Raw genomic sequence first — 24,680 nt, forward strand, 5'->3', positions numbered from 1 at the left:
GAGACCCCTTGTGCTCACCCAGCAAGAGAGCTGCTGCTGGCCCAAACCCAACCTGCAGCCAGTGACAGCAGGACCTGATCCTGCTGCTCCAGCACCTGGCCGTGGACACAGAAACCAGCCTCCCATCCATGATGGGCTTCCCACACCATAGCTGTCCTCCACCACCCTCCTGGGGGATAAGTGGGGGCAAAGCCTTGGCTCCCCACCCTGGGCAAGCTAAAGGGGAGCTCAGTTAGCACCCTGAGAGCCCAGGACCTCAGCAGAGGTGCCTCCAGCTCCCCTCAGCCCCTCCAGGTGCACTCTCTGGGGCTGGGAGCAGAGGTGGCACTCCACCTTTTTTAATAATGCACTGACGTAGAACAGAGAGCGGGCATGGCCCTTCCCATGGTGTCAGGGAAGCTTTCTTGCCAAGGACAGGAATTACAGGAAAGGGAAAGATCCCTGCACAGGGTGAGTCTGGACTTGAAATATCCAGAAGGCAAACAGGAGGTGACCTGTGCCAGGGTCTGCCCAGCTTTGAGCCTTCATGTCTCCCCTTGCCCCTCCCAAAAAATGCCTTAATCTTCCCTTTGCAGCGTGGCTGGGTGATAGGGGCACAACCCTGCTCTCCTTCAGCAGTGATCCCATAAGGGCTCCTGAGCTGTTCTGAGAGGCCTCACTAGGGCCAATGCACTGCTGATACCTGCACCAGCCAGCAAGGCAAGGGATGGGGGCACACTGTGGGTGAGAACAGCCCCTTTCCAGGGCACCCTGCAAAGGCAGTGCACAGCTCCTTGCTTAGCCAGGGCAGTGAAAGGGGACAGTGGCCCTTCCTACCCAAAACCCACATTCCCCACAGAGCAGAGGGGCACTGAGGGCATCAGGACACTCAGTGTCAATGTAGCACAGTTATTCCCAAGCCAGTGGGTGCTCCACAGCCTCTTTGTAAAACAGGAAGCACAGGCAACGTTTTCTCAGCTTGCTTTTTAATTATTATTAATTGTGTTAGAAATGCAGTGAGCTTCTCAGCTGTTCCGTGATTCTCTTCCCCATGTTATTAAACCAGCAGTGTCCACAACGAGACACTTCCAGTGCCGAGGGAGCAGCACCAGGCAGCCTCCAGGACCAAGGTGGACAGGAACCTGAGGGGCATAAAACCCTCAGGAGAGCTTTCCACAGGAGACCAAAATTTCAATCAGCAAAATCAGCACCAGTGTTCCCAAGGAGTAAGAGCAGTTACAAGCAGGCTTTTAGCAGACAATCCACCTTCTCCTTCCCTTGTAGCACCAGGTCAGGAGAAGGGTTTGCTCTCTCAGCGACCCTTGCAGCCCAGCACGCAGACGTGCCTCACCAAGAACTCCACTGGGGTCTCACGAGAGGAAACTCCCATTGTCTCCAGCATCCTGAAAGGACAAGCAGAAGAAGGGTCTCACCCTGCCCAGAACCAGAGACAGATCTCTTCCACCCACAGCACAGAGGTGGGATGGCAAATGCTTCCAGCTGCTGCACAAGGGCTGTTCTGGTCAGTGAATGAATCAGCAGGCCCTTGCTGGGGCTGAAACAGATGGGTGAAGATGCAGCCACCAATATTTTTCATTCATGCCCTTTGCCAGGTAAAAGCAAGGTAAAGAAACTCAGGATAGTCTCATGTCAGAGGTTTCATGGATACATCGGTGCAAGCACATCCTACTGCCACACAGGCTTAAAATGTAAGGATCTGCTGTTTAATCCCTGACAGGTGCCCACCCCTGGGGGAAAGGAGGGAGCACATCCCTGCACTTGCAGTTTGAAGGGGTCTGCACAACCTCCCTCTGCATGCACTGTATAGGACAGGTCCTCCACATCCTGCAGTGTTCTCACCTCTTTTCAGTCTCTTGGAGAAGGGATGTTGCAGTTTTAGGGTCACTCCTCTTAAAGGTTTGATATGAAGAGGTAGACTCCATGTAACCAACCACACCCTCAACAGTCATGGGAATTGGGTCGTAGATATCAGTGACTCTGCAAGAGGCATGAGCAAGAAAGGAGCATTGTCAAGTTAAATCTCAAAGGCAGGGGAACACAGATAACAGGCTGACATGGTGGTGGATAAAATATCTGACACCATCAAAGGTGGTTCTGCTCACCTCTTCTTGTCTGGGAATGGCAAGGCCTCAAAGATAGTTTTGTAGTCGTCCAAGACATATTTTACTTTACCATGTGAGTATTTTAAAAGCTGGTCCCAGCCCTGTAAAGACAGTGTATTAAAAACAAACACAAAACCACCTGAAGTTCTCAGATGCCACTTAACTCAGGTTTGGGCCTATATCTGATACATTCATATATCCTTTTTTTCCTAAAGACTTGTTGCATTAAAATACACCCCCAAATCTTGCTTAATGTCAAGAATTCAAGGATCCTATTATAGAAATAAGGCTCCTGTCCTCCCTACACAATTCTTAATCATAGTGGAAAGTCTCCTTTTATCCAATGTTAAAGGATGTTAAAACATCCTTTGTCCAGTAATATTTCTCAAAAAAGGACTTATTCCCAACAGTTTCTTCTTCCCATTCTTTTCACTGTGAGCAGGGCAACAGGAAAAGTCTTCTGGACAATACCAGCTCCCAGATCTGCCCTGGCACCCTTCTCACCCCTACCAGCCTGCCTTATCAGTCCTCACATCCCTCACGATTCCAGCCTTGTGTGGAAGTCTCTAAATCCTGCCTCAGCTTATCCCTGCATTTACCCATCCCTTTGCCTTGTTCTGCACGAGGATTCCTCTTACCCCTCAACCCCATTCCTTCCAAGTGCCACACGTTTCCCCCCAGGCCGAGGTTCTGCCAGCTCACCTCCCTGAAGACTTTGGTGACTTTTTCGGAGCAGTCTCCGTAGCGCACGCTCATGTCCAAGGTGTAGGTGCTGATGGCCACGCAGCCGCCCGGCTTCAGCACGCGCTCGGCCTCCTTCATGAACTTCTCGATGTCGAACCAGTGCGCGGCCGTGAACGACGTCAGCACATCCACGGAGCCGTCCTGGAACGGCAGCTCCTCCGCGGGGCACGCGCTGCGAGGGCCAAGGGACAAAGCCATGGGTCACATCATGGCAATTACAGAGCAGGACCGCAGCTTCTGCAATCTAGGGTAATGCTTGTTCACACCAGCAATTCCATCCAATGCCATCTTTGGTGCCAGCCGGCTCTCACAGCACTCATACAAACCACCACCTCCACGTGAGGACCTGAACTGTGCCTTTGGCTGAGCCTGCTGTCCTGACACTCACAGGTAGGAGATGTTGGGCATGCCGGGGTTCTCATTGGCCTCCTGGATCTGCGCTTCGCTGATGTCCGTGCCCACCACCTTCTTGAAGTGCTCCCCAAGGAACTCGGTGCCTTGTCCAGACCCACAGCCCACATCCACCGCCAGCTCCGCAGGGATTGCCTTCTGCAGGAAGAAGTGGATGTGTGTCAGTGGGCAGCCACCCAATTCCTGGGCTTTTACCCCATCCCTTCCCCCAGCACCCACTCAGAACAGCCCTGGCATGGCAGAACCTGGAGAAAGCCTCTTCTGTGCCCCCAGCTGGCCTTGAGGCCTGCTGCTCTATCTTTCCCTGAGGCACCAACCAAGGGGACACTCCCAGCAAGGTAAACACTGCCACCCACAATTAAATTCTCCTTGGATTTTTCCCCACCCACAATTAAATGCTCCTTGGATTTTTCCTCCAACCCGGCCATACCCCGCTTACCTTTTCCCGCAGGTAGGAGAGGATGGTCTGCTTGAGCTCTTTTCCCGGTGCAAACCTGTATTTCTGGTAGACGGCCGCATGCCCTTTGCCCTCGAACATCTGAGTGGCCATTATTGGATGAGCGGGCACCCTGGGAGGAAGCAGCGAGCCGGGGATGACACAGGGACCGCGGGCACTGCACCTTCAGCTCCCTGCGGGGCCACCGAGAGGACTTTGCCCGTGAGGCTCCAGCAAGGGAGCGGCAATTCCTGCTCTCCAGGAATCCCTCCCACAGCCCTGAGCTAATCACAGCAGCAAACCAGCGGCGTCCGACAGGAAAAGCTTTCCAGGTTTTTACACACTCCTGTTTAACTCCTGTGCTTCCCCCACCCACCCGGCTATTTTCTCAAATAATTCACCGAGCAGCGAAGCAGAAAAACTACCAGTAAAACGCGGGGCAGAGGTGGTTGATTGTATTTTTCTGCTTTTTTTTTTTTTTTTTTCAGTCACAACTCCACCTTGGAAGCCACGGCCTCGGGAGCCAGCTCAGCTGAGAACCGCTCCCCGCTCCATCCCCGCAGCCCCGGGCCCATCGCGCCGCCCCGGAAGGCTCCCGGCCCCATCCTGTTGGTGCGAGTGCCCGAGCAGGCGCTGTGCGAGGCCGCGGCAGCGCCCGGCGCTCGGCACCCGGCGCAGGCACTGCCAGGAGGGCTCCGTGCCCCTTTCCCGGGGATAAACACCCGCTGCTGTGCCCGCACCCAGTACACAAACACCGGGAGAGCAAGGGTTATTCTGCCTCCATGCAGGAAGAGATGCTCAACCAGCTCAAGGCCGGAGCGAACAGCAGCGCTGCTTTCTAGAGGGACCCCCGTGTTGCTTTCTTTCCCTCGGAGGAGCCTTCTCCCTGCAGCCACCCCCGCTCCTTACCGCCAGCAGCTCCGCACCAGCAGCTCCCAGCACCGCCCAGACCCAGGGGAAGGCGAGGGATGGCCGGCACCGCCCCCGGGACCGCCCAGCCCGGCTGGTATCGGGGGGGAAAAATCCTGCAGGCAGCTTCTAGAGGCTCGATCCCACCGAGATCCGGAGGGGGAGAGCCGAGCCTTAGCCTTTCCACTGCTCTGCTTTCATTCATTTCATAGTTACAGCTTTCAAAGTGCCCACGGATCCTGGGAATCATCAAGCAGCCTCCACATCTCAGCAAGCAGATGCAGAACCCAGGGGATGCTCCAAAATGGCAGAACAGGATTCAAATGCAGGCAGCCAAAGCCGTACATACAGAGCTCTGTCTGTACTGAAGTCCCTTTCTGATGTCCAGCAGAAAGGGAAAATGCAGCAAGAGCCCTCAGCAGCAGCATTTTAACAGCTTAGAATGTTGGAATTTCAGGACTAGGCAGTTTGCCCTGATTCAGGGCAGGATTTTACCTCTTCTTCAGGAGAATAATCTTAATTCCCTGCAGCTGAGGCCAAACGGAGTTTGGTGGAAGCACAGTCCCTTCAGTCTGTACTTTGTACAGCAGCCATGGGTCCGTGCTGATTAGCACAGCCTTTAAGCCACACCTAATTTTAAGAGAAAGTGAACTCACTCAAGGACTGAAGAGAAAGGCCGGTTTAAAGCAGTTTGCTAGATCAAAGCATGGGTTGGAGTTCCTGGGCTTGTGTCCCCGAATATTTTATTTGGGCCACCTGCTGCTTAATTGTGCAGGGGTGGTACCTGCACCAAGAGAAAATGCCACAAATCACCAAAGGCCCCTGTGTTTTCATAACCTGGCTCTTTGGGGTTTGCAAGCCCCCATTTTGCCTGTATTTTGCTGGGACCACTCTGCAGACAGGAAGGGATGATGTCCCAGGCTGTAAATGTGGTAACTGCACCACTTAATTAGTGGTTTGTCTGAAGTTTCTTCGGTCCTCACTCAGAGCCAGGGTTAAAAAACACACGAAGAAAACGGATTTTCTCATGTTCTGGTTTGGTTGTTTATTAAATCTTATCTAAAATACAGAGAGTTCAGCAACACTTCCAGCTACCAGCTAAAAGCCAGTAAAATGGAAACAAATCTAGCTAGTTACAAGGTCTCTGAAAGCTAAACAGTCCAATAGATTAACACCTATATTATTTACACTTTTGACCCAGTAACCAAACTCCTGTGACCCTCAGTGCAGCACTGACTGTCCAACCAGAAACTACTGCCTGAAACCATGGAGAAGAAGGAAGAACAACACAGGAAGGAGACACCACCTAAAATCCTCCATCTTGTCCTGCACCTATCACTGTATTATAAAATCCTCAAATTCCAAACCCTTCACCATGTGAAATCACACACTTCTATTTAACTACACACCTGTGATTTTAACTCCATCACTCAAATTTGGAAGCCTTCTCCAAAGCCTCAGGTCAAAAGCAGTGTTCTCCAGGGGGTTGGAGCCAGAAAGCACAGAAAGCTCAGAAATCCCAGGTTTCTGGGATCCAATACCGGCCTGAGTCACCTGCCCTGTTCAGAACTCTGCAGTCCCTGGGCAGTGCACAGGTGATGTTCAGCTGGGCTACAGCTGACACCAAACACAAACAGGAAAACAAAACACCAGCCAGGCACAGGCTGTGAATGGCACCAGACTTTCCTAACCCCCCCAACCTTTGGCAGGACTCTGCTCCCCCCTCCATCTCTATTTTGCTCCCCAAGGGACAGCTACTCTCCAATGGCCCTGCACCATGCAGAAATTGCTCTCCCCAAGATTTGGGTTGCTGAGTCTTAGGACAAATGTGGGTTCAAACACCAGGCACAGAGAATCAGACACTGTCCATCATCCCAGCCTGCCCACTTATTAAATCCTAAGGAATGCCAAAGTGCCCTGGGGTCTTCCCAACTTGTTCCCCAAACCTTCAGACCCTGAGGATTTTAATTATTATAGCAGAGTCCTAGATTGACTGGGAATACATCTCACTCCGAAATTTATTAAAACTGAAAAAAATCTATTTTAGCAGACAAAAAGGCCAAAGGACACTCCTATCAGTCCTCCTGTGTCCATTGGTATTTTTTATCAACAGCTTTACCTGTGGATGGATTGCTTGGAGCTAAAGGAGGAGGAGGCAAAAGGCACCATTACCCTGCTGGATTCAATTTACAAATTTACAGCTTTAATTCACTCGGAAGCTTTTTGCTGGACCACATAAGAGGGAGGACACCCACAAGGCTGGGGTCCACCTCCCCATCCCCAGGATTCCCTGGAGAAGTTGGTGATATTTCTCCTACCTTGTGGAAAACTTGATTTGGTTTTAAGATCCCAGTAAGGCTTCAGCTCTTGGGAAACTCCCCTGTTTATTTGTTCTCTGATGGAAAAGCAACAAGATTTATTATCACAAGGAGGAACAAAGGGATTGGAAAATAGTTGGTATTTCTTCAGTGATCTTTCTAAACCTATAGGGCTCAGACTTTAAATTAATGAAGAACATAATTCTCTTGTCTTAAAAGCAGTAGGGTTTGGATAAAGTTCCTTGTAGGGAAGGGAGTTATCCACAAATCAGGGATGTCTCTGTTGATGTGTTAGAGCTGCATCTCAAGATCTCAGCTGGCATCAAGGCTATTCCTGCCTGCTCCCAGGAAAAACCAGTGTTTGTGTCCACAGAAAGCCCAGATGAACAAGAGACCTAGGTGATCAAGCAGAGAGGGGAGGCAGAAGGGAATTCCCGCAGCAGTGACTATTTTGGGAAGTGCAATTCCTGGATCCTTGCACTCGCAGCGGCAGTGGCCGGTGATTGTCGTGCTCCAGCACACAAAAGGCTGGAGGGGAAATAAAGGCAGGCAGGGACACGCTCAAGGGCAGGGGAGGAAGCCTGCAGAGGAGAGCACCCTTGGCTCTGCAATCCTGCCTCTCCCCTCAGCTCATCCGGCCATAAATCCTTCCTTGGAATGACTGATGAGCAGCAAGGGGGAGCTGGGACCAAAGCCCAGCACTGGGGGCTCCCAGAAACAATAACAGCAAGTCCTTCTCCCAGCATTTCACCTTTTAATTGGGGAAGATGGGAAATCTGGCTGTGGAGCCAGTGAATTAAATGAAATTCAGAATCTGTGGCCGAGCAACCTGAGATCTCCCATTCCCCACGCAGGGGCCGGATCTGCTGCTGATGAATTAACAATTCTGGAATAAAAAGAGGGAGAGAAATGTGAGCTCAAAATATCTTATTTCACCTTTCCTTGCATGCACACACTGGGCACAAGGGTGTAGTAGCTGATATTATTATATCTGCTGGCATAAGCAAGAAGTCCAGTGGCGTCAGGAAGCTGCTGTGCTAAAATTAAATAACTCTTGGGGATGTGCGTAGCCAAACCAGGCTCAGAGCAATTGTTCTGGGTCTGGCTGATGCCTGATGGGCTGTTCTGAAATGCAAACAAATTTGTGGTGATTAAACAAGATCCAGGACCATCTTAATTCAGAGTTTAAGCTTTTCCTTCTTGGGGTCCCAGCCAGGCACGTCATAGGAATGTAAGACAGTGAAAGGAATGAATTTGTCTTTACAAACAAATTGTGAGCCTGATGGTAGAAAAGGCCGGATATAGAGAGATGAAAAGCAATGGGAGCAACCACCAATTCCATAGGAATTCCACCAATTGACACAGACTGTTACTCACTCAAGACTGTGCTGAATCTCTGCATTTAGAGAAAAAGAACAGAGACACAAAGAAAAAGAAAGATATTGGGGGGGGTAGTATGCATTAGAAGGGGTCTTAGTTATTAGGCTTTTTGGGGAGTCTGTGCCTTTCAAGTACCTCAATGGGGAAAGAGAGGGAGAATTGCAGCCAGGAAATTAGGATAAAAAGGAGGCTGCGTCCCCCCCAAAATTTGAGAGACCCCGGGAAAATGTCCCATGCAGTGTCCCTTTATTCAAATAATGTTACAGGACTCCTCTGTCTCGTTTTTCTCTCTGATGTTTGTGGATTAATTTTCCTGAAAACAGGGAAAAAAAAAAAAAAAAAAAGGAGAAGGCAGCAATATTTTGGGGTCTTCTCTTCTTCCTCAAAAGCTCTTGCACCAGGAGACAGCCAAGCCCAACCTCCCTGCTTGTTTCCCAGGATCACAGCCCTGTGTCCCAAAAGCCAAGTGGGAACAGGCCTGGAAGTGTAGTGGTGCAGAGGGCTGGTAAAAGGGGGATTTTTGGGTTCTGGCCGTACTGTGATGGCCAGTGATGGTCTGGAGGCTGCAAATGCAGTGTGGCACTGAGGAGGGGGCAGGAGGGCAGAGCAGGGTGTGGAAGGGAGTGTGAGGATGCAGAGGGATGGAGGAGGGCGAGCGAGGATGCAGAAGGGCAGGGAAAGATGCTGCAGGGGGCAAGAGGGTACAGGAGGGATTGGAAGGATGCAGAAGGGCGCGCAGGGATCCAGGAGAGCGCGGGGGCTTGCAGAGGAGTGCAGGAGGAGGATGCGAGGAGGAGGATGCAGAAGGGCGCTCAGGGATCCAGGAGAGCGCAGGAGGAGGATGCAGGACGGTGCAGGAGGAAGATGCGGGAAGGAGGATGCAGAAGGGCGCTCAGGGATCCAGGAGAGCGCAGGAGGAGGATGCAGGACGGTGCAGGAGGAAGATGCGGGAAGGAGGATGCAGAAGGGCGCTCAGGGATCCAGGAGAGCGCAGGAGGAGGATGCAGGACGGTGCAGGAGGAAGATGCGAGGAGGAGGATGCAGAAGGGCGCTCAGAGATCCAGCAGAGCGCAGGAGGAGGATGCAGGACGGTGCAGGAGGAAGATGCAGGGAGGAGGATGCAGAAGGGCGCTCAGGGATCCAGGAGAGCGCAGGAGGAGGATGCAGGACGGTGCAGGAGGAAGATGCAGGGAGGAGGATGCAGAAGGGCGCTCAGGGATCCAGGAGAGCGCAGGAGGAGGACGCAGGACGGTGCAGGAGGAAGATGCGAGGAGGAGGATGCAGAAGGACGGCGGGGCCGTGCCGGGCGTGGCGGGGCAGGGCAGCGGGGCGGAGCGGAGCCCGGGCCGGCCCCGTGGGGCGGGGGCAGGGGACGGCGGTGGGGCCGGGCCGGCCCGCCCTGCCCTGCCCGGCTCTCCGGCGGCGCCGATGGGGCTGCGGGCCTGGCTGCGATCGCTCGGCTGCTGCGGCTGCTGCGGCGGGGAGGCGGCGGCGCCCGAGAAGGAGCCCCTGCTCAGGTGAGACCCAGCCGGCCACGGACCCTTCATCTCCGTCCCCGGGCATCCATCCCCTGCCTGATCTGTTGGAGCCGCTCCCCGCTCTCTGTCCGCTGCCTTCCCTCTGTCCGCCGCATCCCCTCGGTGTTTCCCCTCCGTAGGGATGAGGCAGCCCTTGTCTTTGCGCGCTGGGATTTCAGTAGGGCAGCTGAGGCGCTGAACAAAAGGGGAGCCCTGCATTCCTAACCAGGCGGCCAGTCCCGCTGCCGGCTCTGGGGTGTGCAGAGCTCCGTTCGCAGGCTGGGGTTGCAGAGCCCCAGAATGGACTGGGATAGAAGGGGAATTAAAGCTCACCCACCATGGGCAGGGACACTTTCCACTCTGCCAGATTGCTTCAAGCCCCATCCAACCTGGCCAGGAACACTGCCAGGGATCCAGGGGCATCCACCCCAGCTTCTCTGGGCACCCTGTGCCAGGGCTTCAGCACCCTCACAGGCAAGAATTTCTTCCTGACATCTGATCTAAATCTCTCCTCGATTAGTTTTAATACTGTCCAATCAGTAAAAGTCATTCTCCCCTTTAGGAAGGGGCTCTGAGGTGTCACTGGAGCCTTCCCTTTTCCATGAGAACAGCCGCACTCTCCAGCCCGGCTCCATTCAGGGATGGCGAGGCACAGCCGGGGCTGTGAGCAGATGCTGCTCTCCCGCTTTGTGCGCAGAGCGTGAGATCGAGGAATGTTGTACGAACAGATCCTCCCTGACTCGTGAACAGCTGTTCAAGCACGTAAGGAGGGTTTGCATGTGGCAAAACACCCGTGGTTTGCCGGGGGTGTCACAGCCCCGGGACGGAGCAGGACCGTGCCCTGGGATGCTCCCGGCGCGTCCTGCATCCCTGCCAGGTGTCGGCACAGCTGGGGACACAGGGCTTGGAACGTCCTGTTAAAGCAGTTACCTAAATAATAAGCGGCTAATCCCAAGCATGGGGCCTCCAGGCCAGGAAATTGGCATTAACCTCCCTGGAGCCGGGCACACGTGCGGAGAGGCTCCTTCCTGCTGCCCCCTGGCCCTCACCTGGCACCTCCATCCCATTAATGCTGGCCCTAAGGAGGAAAGCCTCTGTAAATTCGGGGAATTGGAGAGGCACCTGCTCTTATTAATTAACAGCCTAATTGCTGTCCCTACCAGCCTAATAATTGCCACTTCTCGAGAGGCTGCAACTATCATAGTGCAATAGCTTGCTGGCTGTATTTTTTTTTTTCTTTTTCGTTTTTACCTCAGTGCTGTTTAAAGTGAATGAATTGAGATTTCAGCTCTTTTAGGTGAGTTTTAGGTTTGGGTGTTGCAAAGCACCCAGGCTGCTTGGTTGCCTCTTGGTTTGTGAAGGTGGGGTCTGGATCGGGTGGTGCACTCAGGATGAAAATAAACAAAATATTTGGGCTCCAAGTGCCAAAATTTAATGTGAACTGAAAGCCCCCTGGGGCAGAAATCTGTTGATGAAGCATTGGTGTTCATCATTTTCTGGATAAAATCCACAGTGTGAAATGCTCCCTGTCCCTTCTGGTCCTGGTGAGATTCCTTAACCTGCAAAGCCACTGCTGTTCTTTTCCCCCCTCCCATTTCTTCCTTCTCAGTGCTTGGAAGAGATCTCGGTGCTGCTGTGGGTTTGCTGGCTCCTGGGCACTGCCACATGCCTTACAGGATGCTCCATACCGTGATTTGGAAATGGGAATGTGCTGGGAAATGTCCTTCGAGCTGGGAGGGAGGGAGTGGCTCAGAAGAGCTCAGGTGTGGCAGTGTTGTTGCTAAATACCGGTGTTTTAAGTAATTCAAATGTTCAGCTTATGGTGGGAAGAAGCTGTGGAAGGCAGGGTGGGAGTGAACTCTTGCTGATGGCACAGCTGGCTCCTGAGTGCTCTCTCCCAGTCTGCTCCAAGATTGAAAAATGTGGGGTTGTGCCCCTCCACACCCTTCAAGTTACCTTTATTTGCTTGTCTTTAATGAGGGATTATAAGAGATTATCTTTCCCCTTATTACCTGTTGCTCAGGTTTTTGGTTTGTTGAAAGTCTAATTAACCTTCCTGCTGGAATGCTGATGGAAATTAGTTTTTCTCTGTTTCATCTATGTATTGGAGTTCCTTTTAGTATCTTTTTATGGCTTGATGCCATGGCACCCACAGAGAAACCCTGAAGTTTCTCTGGATGGGTTCCTTGGGAAAGGAATGGAGTTTGGGTAGCAAACAAAATAAACAGTGGGTGGCTCTGACAAGAGGTGAGCAGATATTGCCAGAGGGTGGTAAAGCTAAAAATAGTTCTCCACTTGTATTGTTCTGCTCAAGTGGCTGGACATCTTGATGAGACACTTCATGGGAATCCCCTGCTAAAAGTCCTCTTGGCAGAAGTGTTCCTTTAAAGAATTGCACATCCCAATGGCTACATAAAGCCACAAAACAGAGAACTGCCCCAGTGCAGTGAAAATCTCCCCACCTCTGTGGGGACAGCCTTCCTAGAAGATTGATGCTCAGCTTTGCTGAGCAAATAAAGCCTGGAGTTCATTAGAAGGCTGGGGACATTTCCATTGCCAGAATAAGATGGGGCTGAATATCCTTTCCATGCCTTGTGTGTTGTTGCACAGCTCAGCACATGTGGGCATTACATGGTTTGGTTTGAACCATGGCTTTGCCTGGGCAGGATGTTTGCTAAGGGGAAAATCCTCTGTCTCTCTTGTAAGAAACAATGCTCACTTTTAGAATTTCAAAGATTTAAAGGAGAAAGAGCAGTGCTGGGAGCACACTAGGGGAGGATATATCACAATATATTACAATAGCATATATATCTACCAAATTTAACACCCAGTATTTATCCTTTAATTGGGAGAGCCAAGCATCACAGCCCTCATCTCTAACACCCCTTGCTCCCCTCCCTGCCCTGTGGGAAGGTGCTGACACTGCCTGCCCCTCTCTCTCTGCAGTAACAACAACCCCTACACGTCCTTTGGAGCCACCCTGGCCCGGGATGAGGAGCAGAACCTGTGGAGCACCCCCCACGATGTGACCCACACCGAGGCTGATGATGACCGTGTGCTCTACAACATGATTGTGGTCAGGAACCAGCTGGACAAAGACTCAGAGGTGAGGCAGAGCCAGCCCTTGGCCCCACCACGGGCTGGGGTTTGGGGTGTTCAGCACCCCACAGGGTTTGGCAGTGGGTGGTTCATCACAGAATCACAGAATGGTTTGGGTTGGAAGGATCTTAAAGCTCTGCCGTGGGCAGGGGCACCTCCCACTATCCCAGGTTCCTCCAAGCCCCATCCAGCCTGGCCTTGGACACTTCCAGGGATGGGGCATCCATCCCAGCTTCTCTGGGCACCCTGTGCTAGGGCCTCACCACCTTCTCAGGGAGGATGTTTTTCCTAATATCCAATCTAAACCTACTCTCTGTCAGTTTGAAGCCATTCCACCTTGCCCTGTCACTCCAGGCTCTTGTAAATTGTTTTGCCCCATCTTTCCTATAGGATTCCCTTCAGATACTGGAAGGCTGCAATTAGGTCACCCTGGAGTTCTCTCCTCTTCCTCTCCTCAGCAGCTGACACTTGTAAAGCAAGGAGGTCAGTGATGGGCTGCCTACACACAGGGATGTGGGAAAAGACACAAGGTAGGCTTGGGTTGGAGACCAGGGACTTCTCAGGGAAGGAAACTGAGAGGAGAAATAAAAGGGATAGAGAAAGGAAAAGAAAGAGGTAGAGAGTGGGGAGAGCATGAGGAAGGTGTGGATAGGAAGCATTTGTTTGTCACAAATCAGGGAGCAGGGAGGTTTCCCAGGCTTTCATGGCAGCTGGAACACACCTGGGAATGGTGCCCTGCAAGCACCACAACCCCCAGATGTGTGCTCAGCCCCATGTCCTGCCTTCCCAGGCTGCTGGTTTAGTTCCATATTTCCCCTGTTTGCCCTTTCCATGGCCAGGCTGACCTTTGCACAGCCCTGGCAGTGCCCAGAGCTCTGCTGCCACTCCAGGGACATGTCAAGTTAAATCCTTCTCCAGTGGGATGCAGGGCAATTATTGGGAAGCAGGGAGCTGGCACAGCTCTTAGTGGGAAGGGGAAAACCATGGCTGTTACATAAAGGCTGTTTTGCAGCCCTGATTTCCTTTGCTAAGGCACTTCAGTGCAAAGGAGATTGCAGTGGCCTGATTAGGAGCAGGCTGTAGCAAACAGTGACACATTTTTCCCTTCTCTGATTGCTTTCATGACTCCAGAACCTTTGCAGGAAAGCCTGGAGGCCTCATGTTTAACTTCAATGTGATCCTACTCCATCCAAGAGTCTGCAGGAGCAGTAACTGTTTGGCCTGTGATAGTCTCTGTAAACCAAAAGCCAGCTCAGCTTTGCAAGGAGTCTTAAACTACAGATGAATCAAAATTACAAATTGTAATTAGCTCAAAGAGGTCATGGAATCCTTGTATGCAGTTGGCCAGAATCCCCATTTGGTGGGGCTGTGTTTTGGTGGGTTTGATTTAATCATGGTGTTTACAATGGATGGTTTTGTAACAACATTTTCCTGGTGGCATGTGACTTTTACAGCTCAAACTGGAGATCTCTTCCCTCCCCACTGCTGCAGACTCTGAGAGAAGCCAGGGAGCTCCATCCAGCCCAAAGTGGCTGAAAGAATCAAGGACAGCTCCATTTAGGGGGCTCACAGGAGTGTTGTGTGCCACCCTTCTTCAGGGGCAGGGAAGAGCATCAGTTATGGCTGAGCAGGAAAATGCTCCTGCATGTCCTAAACCCAGTGTGCCTGTCCTAAATCCTGCCCTTTCTCCTGCCTTCAGGGTACCTGTGGGGTTTTTAAAGGGTCTGAGCAGTCCCTGTGCCTGCCAGTGGAAAAGCAAACCTCAAAACTCACAGGGCTTCCTCTCAGCACAAAGGCAGCATCACATCCTCTGCTTTTCCATGCAGTGCAATCAGTAAAAAGCCTGAGGAGCACAGCATCAGGGCAGCAGTGAGGAAAGTTTTGAGGAAAGCCCAGGCACTGTGTCTTGCTTTGGGTGTGGCCTGGGGTTGGCAGGGGCTCTGCTGTCCCCTCTCACAGCTGGGAAACTGAGGCACCCCAGGGCTGCTGCAGTTCCCAGTGCAGCTCTGCTGGGTGGCAGGACAGAGAGGGGCTTGGACAGCAGAGCCAGCATTCCTGAGCTTGGCCCCTGGTGCCAAAATCTCTCCTTACTCCAGCAAGCATTCTAAAACTAGGCCAGATTGCAGTGCCCTTCCCTCCTAATGAGACTTCAGCTCAGAGAGGGAGAAAAAAAAGTCTAATTGCAGAACAACACTGGGCTGTAAAGCCACCATCTGCTTTGGGGGCTGCTCTGCTCCCAAAATCCCCAGGGTGAGCCTCTGGATACTGCAGGACAGAGGATGGAGGAAAAGTTTTGTGGTGTGGTGCACAATTGTTACAAAACCATTGGTTCTTTTCTTCCTGTGGTTAAAACATGCTGAAAAAGGGAACTTCCTGCATTTCTGCTCCTTCATTTAACACAGAAATTCTGCTGTGCAGTGCACTCACTGTGTGCTTTGCCCTTCCCCAGCTGTATCTCAAGGATTTCCCAGCACAGGGATCCCAAAGAGCAGCTTGCTCTCCATCCTGTGTTCTTTATCTCTTTGGCACCATCTTGGCAGTGCTGGTGCCCTCCCCTGGGGTCAGTTCTTTGCCCCCACCATGGGGCAGGACCCACACCTGATCCATGTGGAGCTGTGACTTCCTCCTGTCCCTGCTGGCAGCTCTGCTCTGGGAAATTTGGCAGCTCCAGCCCAAGCTCAGTGTGTCCTTAGCTTGCACAGAGAAAAGCAGAAAAGCCATTTCTGAGGGGCTGCTCAAGCAGATGCAGCCTTTGAAGATCAGAGCTGTCCTCACACCTTTTGAAGGTTGGGATCATGTTTCAAATATGGGAAAATGGGAAGTTTCTTTCCTACTCTGGCTCTGCAGCATCACTGAGCTGCTGTAGGGTAAAATAAACCTGAGATCTGGTAGTGAAATGAGCAGCAAGGGCTGCTCTGGGGCTGTTGCTGGGCACAGAGTTTCTCTGGTTTCTCTGCTGGGGTGTGTGGAATTACCCAGCTCTGGGCAGGAAGCTCCTTCCAGAGAAGGAGCCAGGGCTAAGGCAGCTGTGCCACAGCTCTGGGAACAGAAACTAAAGTGGCATTTTCATGGAAAATCCCTGTTCTCATGGCTTGCTGTAAATGCAGTGTTCCTCTCTCCTCTTGGCTTATTCCTTAGGGAAAGGTGGGATCATAAACCCCATAGCAAAGGCAATTCCTCAGCCTGCATCCCTGCCAGGGTCCTGGCTAGCAGATCCACACATGATCCCCCCTGAAAAGCCCATTCATGAGCTGGCAAGGCCTGTTTTTCTTTCTCCTCCTGCTCTCCTACAGGATTATTTTTTCTAAAAAGGTTACAGAGAAGGTCAGAATTGTGACCAGCTGTTACTGGGGCATAGAGAGGTGGATGGGATTTATCCAGACCTGACCCTCTTAATGTCTGCATGCCTCTCTTAAACTGAATCCAATTTACTTATTCTGAGATGTTGCTCTGTAGTTTATATTTGTTCAGCTGCTTCCAGTGGAGCCAGAGCAGGAGCATCCCTGGTACCTGCCTGGGCTGATATTTTGCAGTCTTTCCCTGATAACTCTGTTTTGACCTCATTTCTAAAATTACTCTTGAACAGAACAGTGACCTCAATTGCTTTTAAGAGAATAAAGGCAGTGGGTTTGGTAGAGGATTGTTCTGGCAACATGAAGAAAGCTCCCTAGTAATTAGGAAATGTTCATATGATCAGGGATGAGGAGCTGGACAGTGTTGCCTGTTCTCTTGGCACATTTTTTCCCAGAGCTCTGAGTTATGTACCAGCCTGGCTTGTTCCACGTCATTTGGCATTTGCAGGTTTAGTGTTTCACACTAGAGAGTCTGGGGAGGTTTTCCAGGTAAATATTTGAAGGGCTGAGCCTGTAGAGAAGGGAGGCAGTGGGGTTTCCCTGCTGCTCCTGGGAGATTCTTGACTCTCACCCTCAGGGTTTTCTCAGGCCCCCACTGTGCCCTGCTCTGTAGGTTTAAAGGGCAAAACTGGCTGCAAAAAACAGTGCTGGGAACTGCAGCCTGATTTGGTTTCCTGTGGTTAACTGAGATTTTGGCAAAAAGAGTTTATTTCTTACAGGATTGCTTCTGATGCATGGCTGGGTTGTCCCAGAGACAAAACACGTTTGGTGTCTCAGTCTCCCAGCCCTGTGTGCCAGAAGCCTCCTCCCTGCCCCAGGAATTCCATCTGACTTCCCAAGGAGGCTGAGGGACAGGGTTTGGTGGGGAGGGACAGGGTTTGGTGGGGAGGGACAGGGTTTGGTGACTCATGGGATGTGCAATGGGAACTCCCTCCCCAAAGCTTCTGATGTTGCCCTTGCCTGTGCAGGGGCAGAGCAAGCTTTGCCCTTCCTCTGCTATGGGAGATGCTTTTTAGAATAATTTTGGGTGTGGAAAGATGCTCTTGGGTTTATTCCCTCGTTAAAGGCACTGTGGCAAGTCAGATGTCTCTGCTGCAAGGAACTGCCTGGGAAAATCCAGTGGTTTCTGAGACTGATGGAGGGCAGGGCATGAGTCCCTTTGAGAGTTCAGCTCATGTCATCCTGATAATCCCTGCTTCCCTAGTTCCTTTTCAGTGGCTGGGAGCATCCTCCTCCCAGCTTTCTACAGAAATGTAAACACATTCAGCTCCATGCTCAGGCAAAAAAAAAAAAAAATTCCACCGGACAAGAGGTGTTACCAAAATCATTCCTTTGCACACTCCCCAGATTCTCCATTGACAGGACACTGTCAGAGCTCCCCTGGGACTGAATATTCACCTCCATAACACAGCTCAGACACTGTGATGTACAAGAAAGCCATAACCTAGATTCCCTTAAAACAAAAATAGACAGGGGAAAACACGCTGCTGTTAATCCAGAGAAAATCAGGAGCAGCTTCCCTGCATGCTAAGCACTGCTCACTGTTCTTAGTGAGGAGCCTGGCTCCCAGCACAGGCTAAATCCCCCCAGAGCTGCTGCTGGGTGCACATTTTGTGGGGAGGAGCATCTTTCCCATCTTAGCTCCCTAATTGATGGCATGAAGCACTCCTGGGATCCCGGTCTGGGTGGATTGTGTGCACTGAAAGCCTTGTTTGTCCCTGTGGGAGGGCAGGGGTTCCCCACAGTGCAGCTATTCCCCACCAGGCTGGCTCCCTCTCCTTTCTGCCTGTGCCAAGGAGCCCCTGCCATCCTGCAGTTTTTCAGCCTCTCAGGTTTTCAATAAACTGCCCACAAAGCTTTAACACAATAATCCTCCTCTTCTCTTTTCCACCCAGAGGAGCTCAGTTCCCAGCTCTGAGCTGGTGTCATGGCAGAGGAGAGTCTTGTGCTGTGCAAACAGCAAAGCTGTTCTCAAGTGCCACTTCAGGAGAGAGGGAAATGTGCCTCTGGAAGGGGATTTTGTTCTGTGGGAGTGAGTGGCTGTGGCAGAGCTGGTTCCCCTGCTCTCCTGACCTGAAGTCACCACTGACTTAACCCTGCTGGCTGCTTTTCCCAAAGTGTAATCTCCCAGGGCTTCCTGCAGCTCGTGCTGATCAGCAGGGAAACAGGCTTGGCTTTAAACCTCAGCCACATTCAGGGAAAAAACCACTCAGGAATTATCAAATCTTTATGGAATCAAGTCAGCTCTTTGACCAAGTACAGAAAGCAGTGGGGTTTCTAACACACAGCTGACCTCTTTGGTTGTTTTTCTGCTCTGAACCCAGCATGGCCTTTGGGAAGAGCTCAGGGTGACAGCACAGGTTAACACCTGTTTATTCTTCAGGAGCCCATCTAGGTAATCCCTTGCTGAGAAATGAGATTAATTAAGGTTGTTACTGGAAGGAAGTTATCAGGTGATGTTGTGACCCTGCTGTTGGGCTGCTAAAAATGCATCTTTGCAGTGTGTGCATTGATTAAACTCAGGGAAGAGCTGGGAAAAGTGCTCCTGGTTTTCTTGCAGGACACATGATTTCCACAGGGATGCATGTTTATGGAATCATGGAATCATTTAGGTTGGAAAAGTCATCTAATATTGAGTCAGGCCATTAACACAGCAGTGCCAAGCCCACCATAAAGCTTGTGTGGTTGTGTTTAAATGTGCTGGTGTGACTTTAATAAATAACCCCAAATCCTTTCCCTCTTGCCCAGTGTCCCATTATCCAGCTCTAGAGCTGGAAGTACAGTGCAAGGATTTCAGACAGCTGCAGTTCAGCCCTCATCCATCCATGTGCACCTCTTTTAAAAGAGGGTGCCCTGATCTTTGAAAAAAGTCTGGTTTTTTTTTGTTTCCTAGTGCTTTTGAACACCTGTCTGCTCCAGTTCATGCCAAACAGAGCTCCATGTCTGACTGAGGAGCAGTTGTCAGCAGCACCTGAGCTAAATTCTGTAATTTCAGGGAAACTGGAAGGTGTTTTGGACAGAGAAGACACAGAAATGCTGAGCCAAGTGTGAAGCTAAATATTCTGTGTTGGTCAGTGTAGTTTCTAACAAGGGCCAAGCAGCCTGCTCATCACCTTCACACACCTCATAGCTCAGTGCTGCAGCAGCTCTGCACCTCTGGCTCCCTTCCTCAGAGCTGAAGTTCCTTGGGAAGCAGCAGATTCCAGTGGCTGAGTGTGTCCCCTGCCTTTGCTTTGCAGGAGTGGCAGAAGCTCAACTATGACATTTACACCTTACGGCAGACCCGGAAGGAAGTGAGGAGCAGGTGGAAACACATTTTGGAGGATTTAGGTAAGCTGGGATGTGATTCCAGTGGTGCTGAGGGTGGGAACAGCTCCACCAAATCCAGCTGGGGAGGAGGGAGGTGAAAGGAGGATGCTGAGCCATGCCCTCAGGTGTCCCATGTGGTGCCTGGGGCTCCCCAGGGGACAGGCACACCGTGTCTGCAGGCACGTCAGAACATTCTGAGCCATGTCCCAGCCCATAATAACAAGCACAGTCATCCATTTCAAGCTTCCTTGCAGTGGGAGTTCACTCTGGGTTTTTCTGAGCAAGATAAGCAGGAAGGAATGAATATTCCTTTCAGATGGAAGCACAGATACATCTATTTCGTTTTCTTCGCCAATGGCAGCTGATCAGAGCTAAGCCACTCACCTTGTTTGCTCCCAAGTGGATTTCAAATACTGAATTGCTCCCCAGAACTCCTCCTACTGCTGTTTCCAAGAGGTGGGGGTGGGTGTGACAGGGTTTTCCCAACTGCCTGGCACCCAGCATGTGACACTGGGGATGTGCCAGCACGTCAGCTGGGTGACTTCCATCGTGCTCTGGAGGTGGTTGGTGGCTGATGAGAGGAGGATGGGTGAATCTATTCTGGGATACCCTCAATGGGAGCCAGAGATGGGTATCTCAGCCACTCCTGCCCTACCTGCTATTCTGGCATTTGGGTGGGAGGAACATCATAAATCCATAACCAGGTGTCAGCCCTGCTCTCCACCCAGGTGCTCACCCAGCCTGTGCAGGCCAGGCTTGGGAGGGATCCCTTGGCATCCTCCCACCTCCCACTGCAGGCTGATAAAGCCTCTCCCACATCCCTCTCACATCCACAGTGGCTGTGCAAAGGCTGGGGAAGCTCAAAGCCGAGGATCATTTGAAGCCATAATAAAGCTAAATGAGCAACCAGATGTGAAACCTGCTATCTTCTGTTACCTAGGCCTCTGCTTTAATCATAAGCCCACCACTCTCACCCCAAAACTGTTTTCATGTGAGGTGCATCACCACCAAGAGTTGATGGTAGCCATTGCATTTAAAGACCCCTGCATTCACTCTCCTCTACCTTTCCTTCCCTGAATTCCCTTCCTGTAATCAATGCTGGCTGCTACTGGAACAATGAAACAGGTGTTCATCACTGCCACAGCTTTATCCCTGTTCCCTGATTTAGGGAGCCCCACAGCCCTGAAAGCTCTGGTAGGAATGTGGAAGAGCTGAATCAGCACCCTGGCTGTGCATGTTCACACACCTTTTCTCAGCAAAACCAGCAACGAACTCGCTGTGACTACTTTGGTGATTTATTTCCCCACCAGCAAGTTTATACCTGTCCCACAGCCTGCCTGAGGGAGTGCTGGTTTGTTTTAGGAAGTGGGGATGCAGCTTCCCAGGGTGGAGGGGGAATAAGAAACCTTGCAAGAGCCTGAAGGGCTCAGAGATGACCCTGCTTTTTCTTAAGCTACCATCCAACAAAAAATTCTGCAACACTACTGATTCTCACATTTAAAAACCTGAAGTTTACAAAGTTTGTTCCTGTAACATCTCTTTCCCAGGTTTCCAGAAGGAAGCAGATTCCCTCTTGTCAGTGACCAAGCTCAGCATCATCAGTGACTCTCAGAACATGAGCAAAGCCCGGGACATCTTGTTAAAGCTCTCGGAGGAGACCAACATCTTCCCGACCAGCTGGGAGCTCTCTGAGCGCTACCTCTTCGTGGTGGTGAGTACTCAGCACACCTGGGAGCACAGCTGGAGCTCACAGCAGGGGGACAGAGCAGGGCAGCCAGAGGGTGCACCTGGGGTGGTCCCTCAGATGTTGCACTTGGGGCTTGGCTATTCGGCTTCCTGGGAAATGCTGGTGCTGCAGCACCACAAATTCCACACCCCTCTGTTCTGGATGCTCTTGAGATGAGAGCAAATCTCATGAGAGAGGGCCCTGGGCAGGGCCTGGAACACCCCCTGTGAGGTTATTACCTCTGGTGCTCTAGGCACCAACTTCATCAGGTAATCTTCTAAAAAAGCAAGCAGCTAATAGTGACTAAAAAGGTTATTTATTGCAGAAGCACTCAGTCTCCAAGGCACTGTCACAGACATCAAAGTCCTTGCTGAGTTTAGTTTAGAGTCCCAAGTTAGAGCAGAGGCTGTTCCCGAAGGTCCCGGTGGGGCTGATGTTGGTGCAGCAGCTCCTGCCTTCTTCTTGGGTGTTGATGGCTGGAAAAGCAATGGCAGCAAAGCAGGGGGCAAGAAAGGCAAAAGCACCAACTCTGCCCAATACTAACTCTTATATAGGGTTTTTCCAACAAGCTAAGGTGCAAGCTCGGACCACTGCTCCTTAACCTATTAGAATCCTAATTTCTTAGCACACCAGGTAATGTATAAACTACACATACAACCTATCTTGTTCTATCTAAAAAATGTAAGCAGTATTCTTACTATAGCTCTATTATGTCTAAGTCCTGTCTACAGCTGTGGGCCTGGAGCCTCTACTGAACATACCAGTATGTTTCAACCTTCAGTAGAACACTCACTGCTACTGTGGCATTTGAGACCTTTTACTTACTAAAAACATTGCAGCTCCTGCTAAAATTTACTGACTTACTTCTTCTTCGTGTGTGAGTGGCTTAATATACTTTATATAAGGCTTTAACTCAGTCTCTGCACCTTGATTCCTGCTTGAGGGATTCAGAGAATGCCCTGACTCCCCCAGCCCCCAGTGACCACAGACAATCCCATTTTCAGGACCGGCTGATCGCCCTGGACGCTGCGGACGAGTTTTTCCGGATGGCCAGCGCGGTGTATCCCAAGCGGGACAGGGCAGATGAGGGCCCCAGGCCCCTGCAGAGTGTGCTGGCTGCAGTGCCCTGAGCAGTGGAAGTGCCTGTGCAGCACAGTGAGGCTCTGCAGGCAGGGGTCAGGAGTGCCCTCCCTGTTTCCCTGTGGAGGAGCGAGCTGTGCCCAGCTGGAAAGGAGAGCGCTGGCCCCGAGGTGCTCCCAGGCATGGGCAGTGAGAGCTGCCCTGGAACAGCCCTGGTGGGCCAGCAGTGTGTGTTGAAGGCATTGGGAGGAGCTGCCATGCAAGGCGTTGCTGCCAGGAGCTGCAAAGGTTCCAAGGAAAGCCAGGAAATCCAGCTTTCCACCTTCCTTTGAGTCCCCTCCCCTGAGCCTGCGAGCCTGGAAGAAAAACACCTGCATCATCTACAGCTCTGTGACTGCTCCTCTTCCTCACCTCCAGGCAGCTCCCAGGGAATCTGGGAAAGAGGCAGGAGCTGTGCCAGGACAGGATTTAATTCAGCAGCGTCACAGTTGGGTGCTCCATCCCCAGCCATTAGTGGCTGAGGGATGTTTGTGTCAGGGGTGCTCAGCTTGACATCTCACAAGAAGGTGGAGTTCAGGAAGGTGCCAAGTTCAGAGCTGCTGAGAATTTGGCTCCTGGAACATCAGTTGCCCAGCATCTCGTTCTATTTTGGAAAGTTTTGGTCTTAATTGCCTAAAAAAATCTCCAGCACAAAGCTGCACGTACTGGCAATATAAAAATCCTCATTACCAGCAGGGATGGTATAATGAACATCCTTTTTATCCTGGGGTTTTGACTGATAATGAGCAATAATTTTGAAAACACTGGATTTGATAATTTAAAAACAAGTGGAAGTTCTTCACTGATAAACACACATGCTGCTAATTGGCCAGTTGAAAATGCTGGTTACACAGGGCCTCCCAAAGTAGCAAACCAGAGCTTTTATTTGTTTTTACCTACAGCATTTGAAAATAAATATATTTATGAGCTGTTGCTGTTTGTCAGTCTTCCTGGGAAACGTTTTTGTCAACTCAGAACAGCAGTGAAAGCTGAGTTTAATAAAGAAAACATTACAAAACCAGCCTTTCTTATTCTCCCTGTGAACCTATTCAGGTAACAATGTTTGTGTTGACTGCTGATAGCAAAAGGGTTGGGATATTTGTAGAACCTCTGCACCTCGTTCTCCACACACTTTAAATTTCCTGTTGACTTATGGGAGTTACATTTGTCAGCCTAAGACCCAAGTCTTTGTAGGACATGGTGGGGATCAAATTTAATTTCAGTGGGATTTGGCATTAGGTACCCATTTCTTACTGATTTATTTTTTTCCAGCAGGAGTTCAGCTGCCCTTTGTGTTTTTACAGAAAATGAACTTTGCTGCATGACAAATCCAGGGTGTGATTGAACAAATTGTTGCAGAACAGAGAGATGCATGTTCTGAGGAGTGCCTGACACCACCCAAAACTCTGCCCACTGTCCCTTACAGTGCTACCTGTTATTTAAAATCACCTGATGAGTTTGGAAACCTCAGAGGCAAGAGGATAAATCCTTTGAGCTGTGCTGCTTTTTTTAGAGGTCAGCCTTCAGCAGTGCCTTTGCAGAGCCCTCCCTGTCCCAGCTGTCAAACTGGTTCTGGTGTCACCACAACACATTTTGGTGTAATAATAGGGCAGACTGCCCAAAAGATCAATAATCAGTATCTCCCAGTGAGTTTAGCTGCTGAAGTAAAGCCCTGTGAGGCCAAAGTGCTGAGATTCTGAGTGCAGCCACAAGGAGGAGCAGGAATTTGCAGGAGAGTTGGTTCAGAGCTCCTTCCCACACTCAGGGAGGAGTCACCGGGCTCAGAATTTGTGTTTATGCAAGAGAAAAGCCTGTGAGTCCCAGCACTGGTAAAAAACTAGTCCTGGGGTATCTTGAAAATATTGCAGAACAGTTTTGGGTGAAGTGGAAAGATGCAGAGCTTTGGAAAATCTGCAACTTGAGAAATGCTAGAAATTGTTTCCATATAGATCCAAGCTCAAGTTGGTCACTGCTCAGCTCTATAGGAAATGTCCTTTCATGCACTCAGGATAGGAGACCAATAAACTGTACTTCAATTAGCAACATGCAGAGAGTAATTTGCCTTTTCTAAATTCCTTGGAAGATGCCAGGGAGATGCACAACTCCTGGAATTCCTGCCCTGACAGAGCGATTCCCTTCTTCACTAGAAGGAATTTGGGATTTGCTGCACCACCCAAGCCTCCAGCTGCCATTCAGATGGGCTTGAACCTTCCCCTGATATTTGGGGACACAACTGGGGCATCCTGCATGTCCCAGG

General features: G+C 50.9%; 2 protein-coding genes across 4 annotated transcripts; one reads left to right on the forward strand and one right to left on the reverse strand.

Annotated features, from left to right (window-relative positions):
• Positions 1-944: 944 nt before the first annotated feature.
• Positions 945-5,210, reverse strand: LOC130255288 (putative methyltransferase DDB_G0268948). 3 transcript variants are annotated; one of them, XM_056495768.1, is made up of 7 exons: positions 5,098-5,210; positions 3,697-3,826; positions 3,235-3,395; positions 2,805-3,018; positions 2,103-2,203; positions 1,840-1,977; positions 945-1,382 (listed from the first exon to the last, which is right to left on the reverse strand). In XM_056495768.1, the coding sequence occupies exons 2-7, from the start codon at positions 3,805-3,807 to the stop codon at positions 1,292-1,294; spliced, it is 816 nt and encodes a 271-aa protein (XP_056351743.1). In that variant the 5' UTR covers positions 3,808-3,826; positions 5,098-5,210; the 3' UTR covers positions 945-1,291. The 3 variants fall into 3 exon arrangements, with proteins under 3 accessions (XP_056351743.1, XP_056351742.1, XP_056351741.1); XM_056495767.1 differs by having other exon boundaries at positions 3,697-3,887; positions 5,098-5,181; XM_056495766.1 differs by lacking the exon at positions 5,098-5,210 and adding an exon at positions 4,603-4,688.
• A 4,473-nt stretch (positions 5,211-9,683) lies between these two features.
• MREG (melanoregulin) lies at positions 9,684-23,437 on the forward strand. Its single transcript, XM_056496398.1, has 5 exons — positions 9,684-9,817; positions 12,764-12,923; positions 19,509-19,599; positions 21,126-21,289; positions 22,309-23,437. The coding sequence occupies exons 1-5, from the start codon at positions 9,729-9,731 to the stop codon at positions 22,432-22,434; spliced, it is 630 nt and encodes a 209-aa protein (XP_056352373.1). The 5' UTR covers positions 9,684-9,728; the 3' UTR covers positions 22,435-23,437.
• The last annotated feature ends 1,243 nt before the right edge of the window (positions 23,438-24,680 follow it).

The sequence above is a fragment of the Oenanthe melanoleuca genome, chromosome 7 (assembly GCF_029582105.1).
Source record: "Oenanthe melanoleuca isolate GR-GAL-2019-014 chromosome 7, OMel1.0, whole genome shotgun sequence".
Taxonomy (NCBI): Eukaryota; Metazoa; Chordata; class Aves; order Passeriformes; family Muscicapidae; genus Oenanthe; species Oenanthe melanoleuca.